This window comes from Heptranchias perlo, chromosome 25 (assembly GCF_035084215.1).
Source record: "Heptranchias perlo isolate sHepPer1 chromosome 25, sHepPer1.hap1, whole genome shotgun sequence".
In the NCBI taxonomy this organism is placed as follows: Eukaryota; Metazoa; Chordata; class Chondrichthyes; order Hexanchiformes; family Hexanchidae; genus Heptranchias; species Heptranchias perlo.
This window is the reverse complement of record NC_090349.1, coordinates 29,618,198-29,635,493: the sequence shown is the minus strand read 5'-3', so window position 1 is coordinate 29,635,493 and position 17,296 is coordinate 29,618,198. Positions and strand designations below refer to the sequence as shown.

General features: G+C 41.4%; 1 protein-coding gene across 3 annotated transcripts; it reads left to right on the top strand.

The window, feature by feature from the left end:
* Positions 1 to 3,108: 3,108 nt before the first annotated feature.
* Positions 3,109 to 15,841, top strand: rasl10a (RAS-like, family 10, member A). 3 transcript variants are annotated; one of them, XM_068006321.1, is made up of 4 exons: positions 3,109 to 4,059; positions 11,689 to 11,813; positions 13,052 to 13,164; positions 15,436 to 15,511. In XM_068006321.1, the coding sequence occupies exons 1-4, from the start codon at positions 3,844 to 3,846 to the stop codon at positions 15,438 to 15,440; spliced, it is 459 nt and encodes a 152-aa protein (XP_067862422.1). In that variant the 5' UTR covers positions 3,109 to 3,843; the 3' UTR covers positions 15,441 to 15,511. The 3 variants fall into 3 exon arrangements, with proteins under 3 accessions (XP_067862422.1, XP_067862421.1, XP_067862420.1); XM_068006320.1 differs by lacking the exon at positions 13,052 to 13,164 and adding an exon at positions 9,228 to 9,267 and having other exon boundaries at positions 3,131 to 3,959; positions 15,436 to 15,841; XM_068006319.1 differs by lacking the exon at positions 13,052 to 13,164 and having other exon boundaries at positions 3,134 to 4,059; positions 15,436 to 15,841.
* Positions 15,842 to 17,296: the final 1,455 nt, after the last annotated feature.

Here is a 17,296-nt window from a genome sequence, read left to right as displayed (position 1 = left end):
AGGGAGTGCTGCACTATCGATGGTGTCGTCTTTCGGATGAGACGTTAAACTAAGGCCCCATCTGCCCTCAGGTGGATGTAAAAGATCCCATGACACTATTCAAAGCGGAGCAGGGCAGTTCTGGTGTCATGGCCAACATTTATCCTTCAACTAACATTACTAAAACAGATTATCTAAATTCAAATTTGTCGATGATGACTCAGTGGGTAAATGGATCACATTGTTTAGTACAGACCTGGGATGCCCGAGGTTTGATACGTAGTTAGTGTTGGATTAGCTGATCTCAGTCAGGATGACAATAGAATAAACAGTGCTTATGATTAAACCCAGTGAAAAATAAATGGGTATTTAAAATAATTCTTTTGTCTTTGAACTCATACAGAGTTCGAAGGCAGATGTAAATGTGATTTTTTTTTACATTTTACCCTATGCAAGAGGAAGAGCAGCAAATAAAAATGCTACTCCACAATTACCTATGGAACATGCTTAGGCCTACAGCTTTAAAAACTGCTTTCCTGTAGCTGTACAATAAACAAATTTAAGCTGCTTCCTGGTGTTTTCTTGTGGGGAAGTAGTCTTTGTGACAGTTCAAGTGAGCAGAATTCAATCTTTGTTTGTGATATTCAAGAAAATCTCACCCAGAAGCCATGTGATTACAGATGACCATTCTTAGTTGGAATATGAAAAAAATGGTCTTTGCAAGAGTTGCATATTATACTAAAGTAAGCTGGATCAGAATAGTAGAAAATAAATAAAGTTCTAATAATATAAGGATTTATAAACTGTCCAGAGAGAGGAAAACAAATAGAAAAGGCCATCAAGATTTGCTCTGTTTATTGACAACCGACTGTCTACTGTGTAGAGAAGCCCAATCATTTGTTTGCGTTTTTTTCCAAGATCTGCACATTAGTAATTGCCTTATCTTTGACTGGCCCAGATTTTCCTGTCAAAATAACGATGAGGCTAATGGCGCTCACTATTATTTATACGCAAATGGTACAGCAACTTCAGCCGAGGGGCGGATGCGCGGTTAAACTCAAAACTCCAAAAGTTGCTGTCCGAGTTGCGCCACTCCACCATTAGCTTCGCGAAAACTGCATCTCATTGTCTGGCTCACCATTGAACAGTGTGAAGTTGCTGTATTTGCGTGGTAGATACGAACTAAACTCACCGCAGAAAGTCTTGTCCATTCCACTCTAAATACCCTTTTAATGACATGATAAGCGTTAATTACTGCCAAACAACCTGTCTGGCACTGAAAATTAACTATTACAAGTGTGGAGTCTCATTGCTTTGGCTTTTAATTGTTGGAGATTTTTTAAATTTAAAATTTTAATTTAAATTTTTTAAAACTTTTCCTTTCTGAGTGTGTTTTCTCTCTCCCTTAATTCAATCTTTCTTTCCCTCTCTTTATTTCTCTTTCTGTACCTGATTTGACATTGAATTCACCCACTCTAATTTACACTTCCTTCACAGTCTTTGTGCGTTTATTTCACAATCTTTCAATCTGATTGGTTAAGGAGATACCCGGTTGCTTGCCCTGTTCACTCAGGTCCTAGATGCCCTGTTTCCCTCGCTGCGACATTATCACCTCGCACTTTCAGCAACTTGCCGCACAAAAAAATTAAAAACCTAAATGTGCAAGGGCAGGTATAACTAAGGGTAGATTCCCTCCTACAGCAAAATCTGGCCCTATAAGATTTGAGTACAGCAGACTATACCTTGGAGTCTGTGATGAATATGTAATAGAGTGAAGTGGTGAACTTAATGGCTTGAAGAGAGAGAAAGAAAGAAGTCACTGATGATGCTTCTGTTAGTTAATTGACTGAATCCTAGCTTCAACAGTAAATGAAAGCCAAGCATGATAATCCAGTGCTGTTAACGAAAGTTCAAAAAAATTACTAATTTCTTAGCCTATTTTGTCGTTTTTAAGAATCCCTCTTCTAGCTTCTGTTTAACTGATTTCTAGTTATAACACATCTATTACACAATTTTATGTGTTTCACACCTGATGCCTGCCCACAAGCAGAGTGTTTTGCATTAAGTTCCATCAAGTTTGTTTCATAATCTTCAGATGCTCCTTTATCCATTCCGTCCTTACCCATAATGATGAGGACAGTATCAGGCTGACCAGACCAGTGATTTTACTGCCATGCTGACTATATTGGGGGACCACTGGTTCACCACCACCTTCTCAAGGGCAATTAAGGATGGGCAATAGGCCTTGCCAGCGACACCCACATCCCATGAATGAATTAAAAAAACTTGAAGCTTCCTGCATCCAGTCGGCACAAGATATGGACTGATTTATTGGGCCTAACCTCTAAAAAGGGTCATTTTTATTTACAAGCATTTCTTAGAAAGTTTTTTTTAAATTTCTGGTGCCCTCCTTCTTGGAGGGGGTGGGGGGCGTGTAGGCGTGCTGGTGGCATTAACTTGTCCGACCCCACCCCATTGGCCTGGACACATGAGGACGACTGTATACACTTTTCAGCCGGATCCATTTCACACTCAAACTACCTCTTCATTAAATAAAAACAAATGATCATCAACACTGCTATTATAACAACCTCTAGGATAACACCCTATTCTAAATGTGTGTACACATTCGGGGAAACACATAAATGAAACATAGAATCTTAGCGCACAGAAGGAGGCCGTTCGGCCCATCGTGCCTGTGCTGGCTCTTTGAAAGAGCTATCCAATTAGACCCACTCCCCTGCTCTTTGCCTCTAGCCCTGCAATTTTTTTTTCCTTTTCAAAGTGTTTAACACGGGTCACATTGATTCTTGTTTCGTTGACATTGATCTTCGGTAAGGATCCAATGCGTGAAGTTTAATTCACTTTTAAAAATTGCACCTAAGCTAATGGAAAGTAAATTACTATTTGGCAACTTCAAAAGTGAAACCCTGTAACTTAATCTGAGAAAACAGACAGGCCTGCTCGCCGTCCGCTTTTAAATCACGACAAGTTAAGGATTTGTAACTCCGGATTGTGGAGAATTAGACCCGCTGAGGGCTCCACTCACGCTGGACTTGAACCTATAACACGCGGTCTGTGACAGCCTCGGGGTATTCCAGCTTCTCTGGCAGGAGAAAAAAACATTTTACTTCAAGTCTGGATAACTAGGGGAAATATGCCCTCTAACCATTTAATGTTACAAGGTCGCCTGTGGTCGGGGTGATTTTTTAACTGGACAGTTTGCTAAATATCCATAAGAGCAGGTAGAGGCACAGCCTGTTACTAAATGGACAAGATCAAACCGTATCAATTCTAGAATCATTTATACATTCGTTTTAGTTACTTTATCTTTTTTTCCCCGCCGTGAGGGTTTGGTGCTAAAGTTCCGTTATGTAATTCGAAGTAATTTCAAATAAGGTTTATTTGAATGACTTGTCTTGGTATCTAAGTGATCTGAAGAACAAACCAAGAATGGAGTCTCGATGAGGGGGCTGAGATTTGGTCGATCCAAAGTAACCTCTTCCTCCATAAACCAGCATTCGAGGAGAGGTTACCCACTTCGCGAGGTTAAAAGGGCGAGATCTGGCGCAGATTTATCCGCGGCAGAATCCAGCTCCCTTCATGTGACTTGTGCACAGAGAGTCCTAACTTTTCCCGACTCCCTCTGATCCGGTCCATCTCTGCGAAGGGCAAACTAGACTTTCGCCCTAAGCACCTTGCTGCTCGCTGGAAGGCTGAGATACTTCGGACCGTCTTCAGAGAGGAGCGAGGGCACCGAGCCTCCGGAATCAAACAGCGAGCAATGCAATCCCCAGCCTGAGATTTCATTCCAGTCTCTATCTGATCGCCAACATCTGTCTCTTGAGAGGAGTATGTGGAACAATGGTCGGTACCTTTACAATCGCCGTGCTTGGATCTCCTGGAGTGGGTAAAACGGCCATAATCCGCCAGTTTCTTTACAATGACTTCAACCAAGTGTACACCCCGACCAGGACAAGGTACGTTCACAGACCTTCAGTGATTTTGAACAATACCATGTACGATTTGAAGATCGTGGATGTGCCGCAGATCCCAACATTTCCATCAACCCGCGCCCAGGTAGGGGAAATGCAGCTTTTTGCTCTTCCTGCCCCCTGACTGTGGAGTCTTTCCATCAAACTTCTCGCCCCCATTGTGTCTCTTTCCAGTTTATTGATATTTTACCGTGTCACAAATTCCACCCTGGTTTTAGCCCTTCTGAAAGTGAAACCTGAACATTACGGGGTTAAGGGTCTAACCTCCCACCGTTAATGTCCACGGTCCCGCAAAAGCAGCGTGAAACCGATTTAACAATTTCCACCCGTTTTTATATGAACACAAATAGCTGGGCTGAAATTTGCTTAATGTGGATGAGATGAAGTGCTAACCAGAGCGCCCCAAACAAAATAAAAGGCACGGGGACCGTGGTTTTACAGAGAAAATCCGATGGGGAATAGAATTATATTTAAGCGACGAAATACGTACATTTCACCTTTTCAGGCGGCAGTTGGAGCTGAAATTATTCTTTTATCCAAAAAAACTGTAAGAGTGTGTTTTTCCTCTCGCCAGTGGTGTGGCAATTTTAGAAGTGGGTCTGCTGTACATCATATATTGGATTTATCTTGTAGGAGTAGGGTCTGGGGATTTATACTTCATTATGCTTGTGAGGGCAAAACATTTTCTGTCTTAAAATATGACATAAAATGAATAAGGATTAAGCATTTTATGTAATGGGGACTGTACGTGAATGTGGGTTATAACTGGATGTATATAAAGCGAGCAAGTATTAAACGGTGTATAGGTATGGGGAAAACATATTGATCAGGACAACGGATAACACAAATGTTCAATCTTCATTCATACCTTAGCCTGCAAAAAATGAAAATACAATATACCCTTTGCTGAACTACTGCCAACAAGTGGGCATATACAGTATACCCTTTGCTGAACTACTGCCAACAAGTGGGCATACTTTTGCTTCCAAAAGTAAAAAGTGATTATAATCAGTATAGCCAAGTACCCTCCACTTCACCCCTGCCTGATAATGAACTTGCAGGAAGGTATTTGAACAGTACAATTTGTTTTTAATTGATTTATTTAGAAACCAGGAATAGTTTGCCAATCAGAATGCACCAACAATAATGTTTAGCTGCCTGGCAAGCAGTTTATGAGCTGCTTAACTATCTAAAATCTCCCAAACTTTGTTGATGCAACAAAGTGTGCAATTTTTGTGCTTAATGGCCCAACTGAAAGCGTGAGATCCCTGTTGTGCCCACAAGGCCCTGCATGTGCTCAGCTCTCTATTGGCAACTATTCTGCTTTGTGTAAATACAAATACAGCCTGTGTTGACAGGATTGTTTGTGGCAGTTCCTCTTGCTGTCCTTATAGGGCTTATCACCAGCTCTCAGCTACATATCCACTGACTCATGGAACAGGACTGCAAAGTGTGAGAAGGGAATTAGATCTCATGGTTAATGGAGAAATGTGGCAGGAGTGCAACATTTTACATTGTACTATAAAGAACACCCAATTAAGTGATGCATCTGAGATTGGGATGTCTGAAAACCTTAGATGTATATTTGTCATTAAAAAAATTATTTTACATTAAGAAAAAAAAATGACAAAGCATGCAAGTAATCAAACATGTTCTACAAAAGGAATAATAATAAATCAGCTTGGGTTTCTCTTTTTTCCAATATCTTGTCCAGTCATGTGGAATAATAGATGGAGAAGAATATGCTTTGCTGCTTCTCCGTCTCGGATGAGACGTTAAATCGAGCCCTGTCTGCCCTCTCAGGTAGACATAAAAGATCTCACAGCATCTCACGGCACTATTAGGATAAGAGCAGGGAAGTTCTCCCCAGTGTCCTGGCCAATATTTATCCCTCAACCAACATCTAAAGTCAGATTATCTGGTCATTTATCTCATTGCTGTTTGTGGGATCTTGCTGTGTGCAAATGTGCCGCCACATTTCCTACATTACAACAGTGACTACACTTTTAAAAAGTACTTAAGTGGCTGTAAAGTGCTTTGGGATGCCCTGAGGTCGTGAAGGGCACGATATAAATGCAATTCTTTCTTTCTTATAACCCAACGTTGTAACTTGTGGGTCATTATTCCAGTTGGCTTTTCACAGCCATGTGCCTCAGTACCAATGATTAGCTGACATACAGAGAATAGCATTAGTTGAAGAATATTCTTATGTAAGACTTCCCCCAGAAGATCATGAAAATCAGCATTGGATTCCAAAGGCCACCTACAGACACTGCCAGTGCATACTTAGCACTGGAATGCTGAATGAATGACCCTTTATTGTTCAGTTGCAAAACTAGATCAACAGTAGCCCACTCCCGAGTTTACTGTAGAAAGAGTAATGCCTGTACACGTGATGTTCAGGGATTCTTTCTGGGTTCTGAATTTCAAAGCCTGAATTCTGTGGCAAAGTAAAAAACAATCATGCCATGATAATAGCAGGTTGAACATTGGCAGATTTAATCCATTTTAAGCGGTCCTGTTAGTAATATGCTGATTCTGTGTCTATAATTGTTTACAATGCAATGTTAACATGATCACTAAATTGAGTAGTGTAGTGTTGCTCTTCAATTCTACCTTCTCATGTTAAGATGTGCAGTATCACAGAGACGTTACTGATTATAACATGATGTTTGCAGCATTCCCATTAGGCCAGTTTGGGGTTTGCTATGCACTCTCAGTTGTCTGTATTTCCCCATTGCCCCACATGCTCTGTTTGAGTTCACCTCCCACACCTTCCCATTCTTTCTGCTGGTCTAATGTCAGCTCTGATCAAGTGCAGTATGTGTGATCAACAATGTTTTAGAAGGGAGGAATTTTAGAAGTAGTGCTACAGGTGAACAAACACTTGTAGCCCCTTCTCCACAATTTGCTGCACTACCTATAACTCTTTATTCAGTTGATAGATATAATTACAGGAACAATTTCAATCCCCTTGTACTGAAGCCCAGTTAAACCTGCTTGTGAATCTGGAGCTCAGTGATAGCTTTATGCCTTAAGCGCTTCTGGTTCAATTACTCTCTCTACCACACATATCAAACCAATTTCATGCCACCTGCTGCACCTCTAACCCTCGGCCTTACAGGTAATAGATTTCCAATGAGTTCCATGCGTATTGGCCTTCACATTGTCCCAGATGAGGTTTTGCAAAGGACTTGAAAGTGAATACTTACGCTAAAGCTCTCATAGCAAATTGGTACCATGGAAAAACTGTTGAAAAAGCTGCTGAAGCCTTCAAATAAAAATTGAGTAAGGTCAAAACAAAATCACCTGGCTAATTAATTTCATTCTCAGTGTCAGCACATTTCTCAGCAGCTATTAACTGAGAAGCATAGGCTAACATCAATGAAATCAAAGTCCCACAAGCTTATGTTCAATTATCAAAAATAAAAGCATTCATTCTATAGCAAACATGGATATGCAGTCATGTGGTCTCAACCAATTACAGCCCCCTGTATTAAATTTAAGGCTATCAGAAAGCTGAGGAACAGTTAAGATTAAGAAATTATGTAATAACTAATCCAGGGACAGGATAGAGTGCCATTCCTTTCCCCAAGTTATCCTGAACTCTCTGCACCAAGACTCTAAATATTAATACATATTAAATAGCTAGTAAATCTCCTTAGTACCATAGAAGTTTGCAGCACATAAGGAGGTCACTTGGTCCATTGTATCTGTTTTGGTTCTTTGCTGGAGCAATCCAAAACTAGTTCTACTACCCAGGTCTCCCCATAACCCAAATCTTCCTCTGTTTAAATGCGTACCCACTTTTTCCCTAAAAAGATGGAATTATCTCTGCCTCGACTATTCCATGCTATAACTCTACTTTAAAACATTTCTCTTAGTGTCTCTCCTCATTCTATTAGTGACAATTTTAAATTGATGACCCATTGTCACTGACTCCCCAGCTAGAGGAAATAACGGGGGTGAAATTTGTCTTGGGCAGTGGCGCAAAACGGGTGAATGAATTCAATGGAAAATAAAATCGGGCGGGGTGTAAAACGAGCTGCCAATTCGCTATCACCCATTTTGTGCTATTGCCCGAGACCAATTTCAGCCCCAGTCTTTCCATATTTATTCTATTGGAACCTTTCATAATTTCAAAACCCTCTATTAATCTCCTCTTAGCTTTCTCTGCTCCAGTGAAAATAATCCCAGCATCTCAAGTCTCTCCTCATAACTATAGCTTCCCATCTCTGTATCATCCTAATGAATACATGGTAAACACTCCATGGCTTGAATGTCCCTTCTATAATGGAGCACCCAAAACTGCACACAATCTTCTAACTGGCCTAACCATTACTTTGTACCACCCTGAGCTAGAGAGGGGAAAATCAGCCAGTATTCCTGCACTTGATTGCTATCTAATAATGCTGTGCAAGAGTGCATTTCTGGCTGTAGGGTGGGGACAGGGCTGGACTCAGCTATGATACCAACTCTCAGTGGATTAGCTTGTCTATACTCCCTGTCTAGGCTCACACATGAAGAATGGCCGTACGGACAAGGTACTAGAGGTCTGCCAGTGTCTAAAGAACATACCCCAATATGTTTGCAGCCTTTGTGAGAGAAAGAGTAAAGAGGACATCATTAGGTGGATAGGACAGAAAAGCATTCCCTCCGGCATTGGTGTGACATTTATATTCCCTCGCCAACTATCCTTGTGGCATCTCTGATTGGCACTGCCCTTTTAGTGGTAATCAGTGTTAAATTGTAAATAGCTTTACACTGGCTTCTTACCCCTTTGAGCTGGGCTGAGGCTGTCCACTAGCCAATCTCATTCCATGTGTAACCCTTCCAGACATCAGAGGGGGAAAATTTTTCTCCCATCAGTCTGCCTTGGATTCAAAACCTAAGAGATGAAGCAGAGTGTTACATTCTGTGATACCATCCAGTTCTCCAACTAAACGTATGTCAACATTATGGTCCATTTTTTTCCACTTAATAGAACCATTAGGATTATGCATTTATAGTTGTCCAAGGTGCAAGTTGCTAACCATTTGATTGTTTTTGAGCTTTTTTAAAATTCTTATAAAATGTAACTTCACATGTGACTGCTTTCGTGAGAATCTTAAGGTGTAGCTCCTAATGACCATTTGGCAAAATTGCGCTGCACTTTAATAAAGTTAATTACATTTTACTGTAGTCTAATTCCGCATAGTACTTTTTGATTATTAAAATTTACCTTTTTTTCTTTGAACTGATCTTCTGATTTAGTGGGAAAACAGGAGAACATGTAGCTTGGTATTTGGTACATGTAAGTAAGTTTTAAAATTATCAACCCAATTTACCTACTAATAGAAAACATCTACTTATGGAAAGTGCTTTTAGCATTCTTTATACAAGCCACTTGTGATCCAAACCTCCACTCTTTCCTGATTCCAGGAGATTAAGAAGATGCAGAACATTAGTATGTATTCAACCGTTGCTAAGGGAAAGGTCGCATCAACGGTCAAACTAATTAACTCCCAGAACTCAGGGGTGTATCTCTCAGATATTATCGGAACATGATAAATGAGCACCAGCTACATAAATTGCACCAAATGATTTCAATCAGGTTGCAAAGAAACAACAAACTGTATCTTGCTGTACAGTGTTTGAACAGTCATAAACAGCAATTACAATTATTTGCCAAATTTCAGATTGCCGTAGAACCAGATAGCTGGAACTCAATAAAGTCACTAGTCGTATATAAATCTGCTTTTGGGCATCTTTTTTAAAATCCCTCCCCACCCCACCCTTCTGAAAAAGTGTTGGCTTTCATTATGGAAAAGTTCCATAACAGGCATCAAAGTGGACTGGGATGTTGAGGTTCTTCTCTTAAGGGCTATTTATAGTATTAATTCTTCATTTTCTGACAAGATTTCCAAAGTAGGCTTTTTTCATTGGCTATAGGATTGCACGAGATTAAGAAAGGACTGTCACACACCAGCTTCATTCTTAATTCTTCTGACTCACTGCCATGTGCTCCCAGACCAGTGATTTTCCATTACTATTGCAGATAAGTTTACCTTTTTAACTTTATATCAGGTTTTTATCTGCTGCCACTGGTGTTGATGCAACTCCTGTTGGTCTTGTTGCCTGCTGGTACTGCCCTCGGAAATAATATTTTCCCAGTTTAAGGTTGGGATTTGTGTTGAGGATTTTGCTTGGGCTTGGGCTTAAGGTTAGGGTGAATTTATTTCAGGGAGCAAATTATATTTTTGTACCTGTGCATTAGCTTTTAGTCATTTGTGTACATGGACACCTAAATCTCTTTGCTCCTCCATAGCTCCCAGTCTCTCAGCATTAAGAAATTATTCTGATTTAACTTTCCCAGATCTAAAGTGGATGACGTCACATTTCCCACATTGAACTCCATCTGCCATAGTTTTGCCCACTCGCTTATTCTGTCTTTGTCTCTTTGTAACTGCCTGCTCCCATCTACACATCTTACTGTGCCTCCTAAATTAGTGTCATCTGCAAACTTTGATATACAACTCTCTATTCCTACATCCAAGTCATTAATAATTGAGGCCCCAGTACAGATCCCTCAATAACACCATGTCACTTCCCACCAATCAGAGAATGTTCCCTTTAACCCTACTTTCTGTCTCCTTCCTTCCAACCAATTACTAACCCATGTCACAAGGATATCTCCAATTTGTGTACTTTCATTTTTGATAATCTCTTATGCGGAACCTTTTCAAATGCCTTCAGGAAGTCCAAAGAGACAACATCCAGGAATACTCCCCTATCCACCATGCCAGTGACCGCCTCAAAAAATTCAACTAGATTAGTCAGACATGACCTACCCTTCACAAATCCATGCTGACTCTCTTTGATCAGCTCATACTTGTCCAAGTGCTCAGTCACTCTATCCCTGATCCCAGTAACTTCCCCACAACTTTAATTACCTGGTTTCTTCCTCCCACCCTTCATAAATAATGGAATGACACTTGCAATTTTCCAATCATGAGTGCCCTCAGTGAATGGTTCCATAGTGCTGTATTATTGGAGCTCCCCTTTTGCTGTGAGAATCCTGAAGAGTCTCTTGCTCTTCCAGGTAAGCCAGTCTGCCCCTGTTCTTGTGCAAACACAAATCACAGAAAACAATGGCAAATGTCTCTGACTTGTTTTGTCACCACCTGCCAGTTTGGGAGGACGTACCTCCTAAATTAAGGCACTGAAGTTTATATTCTATTCATTTATAGCCACATCTGAAGGTGAAATGTTTTTATCTGTATGGTTTTAGTCAAAATGAGTTCCTGTGTTTCATGCCACCCAGTCCTATGGTGTTTCCTTCACATCACTGCAGTCTTTACAAAATTAATTTAATTTTCAGCTAGGTCACCAGGTGGAACATCTCATGAAGGCTGAGTAACCGTGTGAAGCAGCACTGCATTGTCTGGATAACTTTAACCTCAGAAGTCATGGGCTGTGACCTGCTTGTTCTCAGCTGAAGGAAGTACATACTGAAACAAGCAGCCAGAAGGGGAAAGGAGAGAGAGCAAAATAGAGGATAGCCATAAATAAAATTAAGTCATGTCTATCCTATGTTCAAATCAGCTTGTAACTAATTGATTTTAAATATTTTATGTTGCACAACTAAAAATTGAGAAAGTGAATGATAGCTGGTAATGTGTTATAGCAGCTGTCTGTCTAACACTGACAATGTTTCTTTGTTCTTGTTTTGGAGGAATGGTCTGATTCTCGGTGCAGAGGTATTAGAAACGCAAACGCATATGTGCTTGTGTACGACATCTGCTGCTTTGATAGTTTTGAGTATGTGAAAATGATTCGGCAGCAGATTGCAGAAGTCAGGTAAGAATTGTGTTTTCCTTTACTATTTCCTGGACTGGCTCATACCTTTTATGTTGAAAGCCTTTTTATTTGGAAACATGACAACCACCTCCTATAGTGATGGCACTTCAAAAGCACAGTCCACCCCGGATCTGTAATTGCTACAATATTTGCAGCTGTTTCAGTTAGGAAGAGCTTGGCTTGTATTTTCTTGAGTTTAGAAGGTTGAGGAGTGATCTAATTGAGGTGTGTAAAATATTAAAAGGTTTTGATAGAACACATACAGAGAAGCTATTTCCTCTACTGGGGGATTCCAGAGCAAGGGAGCACAATCTGAAAATTATAGCTGGGCCACTTAGGAGTGAAATCAGGAAGCGCTTTTTCACACGACGGGTAATAGAAATCTGGAAGTCTCCGCCAAAAAGCTGCTGATGCTGGATCAATTGAAATTTTCAAGACTGAGATCGACTAGATTTTTTATTAGGTAAGGGTTTCAAGGGATATGGAGCAAAGATGAGAAAATGGAGTTGAGATACAGATCAGCTATAGCAGAATGGCGGAACAGGCTTGAGGGGTTAAATGGCCTGTTCCTTTGTCCATGATTAGTTGTTTAGCCTGCATCAAATTAATAAGTGGCACTTAATCTTCATCTGCACTTAATACCTAATTCAAAATCTGATATTAAATACGGCAAGGTAAATTTTACAACCTGTTAGATCCGATAAACGGACATAAGGTGGGCATAACTGATTACAAAATGGCACAGAGATCAGATGCCACACCAGATTTCACTCAGTTTATAATCCATCCAATATTGCTGTAAAGTTTTTCCAATGGTGCTGGAAGCACTTATTGCTGGTGAATCTATGCAAGTGAGGCCAAAACAACATAATCTAGCTATGCACACAATTTTCCAGGATTTATACTGGCATAGCTGAAAGGTGCATCCAGGTTAAACTACGTGAAAAAATTGTATTCCTTGTAACTGGACCCCTATGTTGTTAGTACATAATCCAGGGTTGTACCCAGGATCAACGATGCTGTCTTTACTTGCACACCACTCTGCTACTATTTTCAAAAAAGCAATGGACCCAATATTACAAATAGGTGGTATGGACATCTATTAAGAAACTGGATTTCTTATGCCCTGCCTTTCTCAATGTTTTACTGGCCCTTAAAGTGGGGGAAAGATGGGAAATCAGTCATAATTTTATTTTGTATCATTAGACAATGGTGTGCAAAATTTTTTGCTCCAACAGACTGCACATTTTCCTGCAATCCACTGGAGATTTAAGTTCCAAGGCGAAACCTTATGTCCAAAAGTGCTACTTGCCTAGGTCCTTGAAAAGAAATGCCAAACTTGCAAACATTGGTAAGAATTAAATATCGCAGATCTATCATAATAATGGAATAGAAAATTCAAGCTTCAGACTTATTGGCTCTCAATTGATTAATAAACACTAATGTTTTTATAACATTCCGCTCTATACAGAACGATGTGAACTCTGCAGGACAACAACAATTTGCATTTATATAGTGTTTTTAACATAGTAAAACATTCCAAGGCATTTTGCAGGAGCGATTTTCAAACAAAATTTGACACCGAGCCACATAAGGAGATATTAAGACAGGTGACCAAAAGTTTGGTCAAAGAGGTAGGTTTTAAGGAGCGTCTTAAAGGGGAGAGAGAGAGAGAGAGAGAGAGGGGGGGGAGGGGGGGGGGGGGGGGGAAGAGGTTTAGGGAGAGAATTCCAGAGCTTAGGGCCTAGACAGCTGATGGCACATCCGCCAATGATGGAACAATTAAAATCGGGGATGCTGGAGATGGTTACAGAGATAGGGAGGGGCGAGGCCATGGAGAAATTTGAACACAAGGATGAGAATTTTAAAATCGAAGTGTTACCGGACCGGGAGCCAATGTAAGCCAGCGAGCACAGGAGTGATGGGTGAATGGGACTTGGTGCGAGCTAGGATACGGGCAGCAGAGCTTTGATGAGCTGAAGTTTATGGAGGGTGGAAGATGGGAGGCTGGCCAGGAGAGCATTGGAATAGTCAAGTCTAGAGGTAACAAAGGCATGGACGAGGGTTTCAGCAGATGAGCCGAGACGGGGCGGAGACGGGCGATGTTACGGAGGTGGAAGAAGGCGGTCTTGGTGATGGAGCTGATATGTGGTCAGAAGCTCATTTCAGGTTCAAATAAGACAACATAGTTGCAAACAGCCTGGTTCAGCCATATTGCAACAATTTAATTGCCAACAAATTTGTTTCTCTTGTATTTCTGTTTAAGCTTCAAAGATTATGAAGAATTAACAATAACATATGGCTCATGCAGTCACCTTGGCTTTAGCAACATAATTGTTTTTATCAGGGCTACATTTTATTGAAGCCCAACCAAATAATAAAACACTAGCTAGGGCACTTTCTGATTTACGATGAGACTTCCTCTTTTCTTCCCCTTCCTTTTGTTCAGTTTCCCCATGCCATGTACTGTTCCCAGGCAAAGTGATATACAACCTTTCCCAGGCTGTTGACAATACCGTTCTGAAACTGGCCACTAGGAGGAGCCACAAGAGTGGCCTGTAATGAGTCTATCCTCCATATGGCAAAGTGTCTGACTCCTGCATCTCCACATAGTACAATAGATCAGGTCGGGAACCCAATGTGTGGAAGAATGCAAGCACAAGACTTGCATCCTATAACACTGAGCTAAATCATTGGGATTAGGGTGAATGGGAATGGTGGTGGTTCACAGATCACAAAATCAGGGGGCCAATGAAAGGAATTTCCCACCGATTTCCTAACCATCACACGCATCTTCTGCGCTGACAGGGCTAGTCCTGCTGCTTAGTAAATACGCCCCAGCGTTGCTAAAGGTTGTTTTTTTTTTGGGTGGGGGGGGGGGGGGGGTGGGTGGTAGTTGTCCTACAATTTTCTGCGTTCCTTGCCTTCACCTGAAGGCACTGACTCTTGTTCCAAGAGGGCCAGTTACCTTGCCCAAGTGGTTAATATTCATGTATTCTGCTACATTTACCAAGGAGAACACTACAAGTTCTACACTCAGCTATACTGAACTTTATAAAATTCTTCACAAGACCAACCCTGTCCTACAGCACAATTTATAAAGCTGTTGTCTGTTAATCAGACGGTTTGGGTCCCAGGGCTATTCATTGCATCAGGTTTGAGCACAGTTGCCAACTGGGAGTGTCAGTTTTTTTGTATTTCCAAATAAACGAATTCAATACTACCTCTGCAATATCCGGTCAGGAGAAACTGATCTTGTCTGCTCCCCTCCAGCTGATCCTGAGACAATACTGACACAAGGATGCGTGTGCACCCTACTGATGGAGACCAGGCTATGCCAGGCCAGGCAAGTGACCTGAACCCCCGAATGGGGAATTTTATTTTTTTTTAAAAAAAAGAGATTCCAGCAGCCACCAGTAGATGCACCTAATGTGGGCACATGTCCCATGGTGATTAGGAACCTACAGACTGGGGTGTGCAATTTTCTGAAACGCATTTGCCAAAGCAGGAAATCTCCCATACACATCCTAATTATAAGCTTTGGCTGAGTGGGCTCAAGCTCCACTCCAGCACTTGAGGACATCATCTACATTGCATTTAATACTTTCTGCTGATTTGCCAGGGTGACCAGTACAAACCAAGTCCCAATTATCGTCGTCGGAAATAAGAGAGACCTACAAAAGCAGCGTTTCACTCCTCGGAGGAGTACAAGTGTCCTAGTGAAGAAGATGTGGAAATGCGGCTACATTGAGTGCTCTGCAAGATATAACTGGCACATTTTACTTCTGTTTAAAGAACTCCTGAGCAGCAGCGTGGGCAGAGGCTGCAAACACGTGCACCCATCCATTCGTATCCAAGGGGCACTGCAGAGAAACAGATGCAGTGTGATGTAATGAATTGTTAAGCATTCAAACTTGCTTATATTGAACTATAATGCTCTCTCTCTAACTTTTCTAAAATTATTGGATCTTGTTGTAAAGAGAAAAATTGTGGAAAATAAAGATGCAATCATTTTTTTAAAAATAAAATAGCTTTGAATCCAGCCTTATTCTCTATCCTTTCCTCATGTCTCTGGCTGGATTTACTGTTAAAATTTACTGTGCTTCCTACAACCGATCCGGTGTCTCAATTTATCAATAAAGCAACATTTTTCAGTAATAGTCCAAATAGTGATTTTTAAACAATTGTCAATTTTTATTGATATAAAAGCCAGGGTTTTTCTGAGTTCTACTTTGAAGTGTCAAAAAAATGGGGGAAATTAAGGGGGGGGGGGTGGAAATTGGATCCTAACAAACGCCTGTAAATTTAGAGAAGTGTGATTTAAAATAAACTATTTTAACAAAACAAAAAAACACCAGGGATTGAAAAAATATTGCTTTATTGATGAGCAGATTACTGGGATTCTGGACCAGTTGTTTGAGGAACAGGAAATCTAAATCAGACCAATGCATCCGCAGACAGGAGATCAGTTTCCACATGTACCCTGGTGCCAGCCAACTCTACCTCCGATTCAACATTGGGAAGACTGAGGCTATCGTTACTTCCCCCTGCCACAAACTCTAACCTTCCTACCAATTCCACCCTCCCCAGCCACTATCTTAGGCTAAACCGGACTGTTTGCAGTCTCTGTGTTCTATTCAACCGCAAGCTGAGCTTCCAACCTCATATCCACTCCACAGAGACCTCCTGTTTTTTTTTATTATTCATTCATGGGACATGGGCGTCACTGGCAAGGCCAGCATTTATTGCCCATCCTTACTTGCCCTTGAGAAGGTGATGGTGAACTGCTGCAGTCCGTGTGGTGAAGGTACTTCCACAGTGCTGTTAGGTAGGGAGTTCCAGGATTTTGACCCAGCGACCACAAAGGAACGGCGATATATTTCCAAGTCAGGATGGAGTGTGACTTGGAGGGGAATGTGCAGGTGGTGGTGTTCCCATGCACCTACTGCCCTTGTCCATCTAGGTGGTAGAGGTGGCAGGCTTGGAAGCTGCTGTTGATGAAGCCTTGGCATGTTGCTGCAGTGGCTCTTGTAGATGGTACACACTGCAGCCACAGTGCACCGGTGAAGGGAGTGAATGTTTAAAGTGATGGAAGGGGTGCCAATGAAGCAGGCTGCTTCGTGATGGATGGTGTCAAGCTTCGAGTGTTGTTGGTGCTGCGCTCATCCAGGCAAGTAGAGAGTATTCCATCACACTCCTGACTTGTGTCTTGTAGATGGTGGAAAGGCTTTAGGGAGTCAGGTGAGTCACTCACAGCAAAATACCCAGCCTCTGACCTGCTCTTGTAGCCACAGTGTTTATGGGGCTGGTGCAGTTAAGTTTCTGGTCAATGGTGGCCCCCAGGATGTTGATGGTGGGGGAATTCAGCAATGGCAATGCCATTGAATGTCAAGGGGAGGTGGTTAGACTCTCTCTCTTATCGGAGATGGTCATTGCCTGGCACTTAAGTGGGAAGTGACATTCACACCACACATCAACCCAAG

What these genes read in the sequence shown, in the direction of transcription:
- rasl10a (XM_068006319.1), top strand. Translation starts at nt 3,844, where the DNA reads ATGGTCGGTACCTTTACAATCGCCGTGCTTGGATCTCCTGGAGTGGGT. An exon ending in TTCCATCAACCCGCGCCCAG is followed by an intron (nt 4,060 to 11,688) that starts GTAGGGGAAATG and finishes CTTGTTTTGGAG; the next exon opens with GAATGGTCTGATTCTCGGTG. An exon ending in CAGCAGATTGCAGAAGTCAG is followed by an intron (nt 11,814 to 15,435) that starts GTAAGAATTGTG and finishes CTGATTTGCCAG; the next exon opens with GGTGACCAGTACAAACCAAG.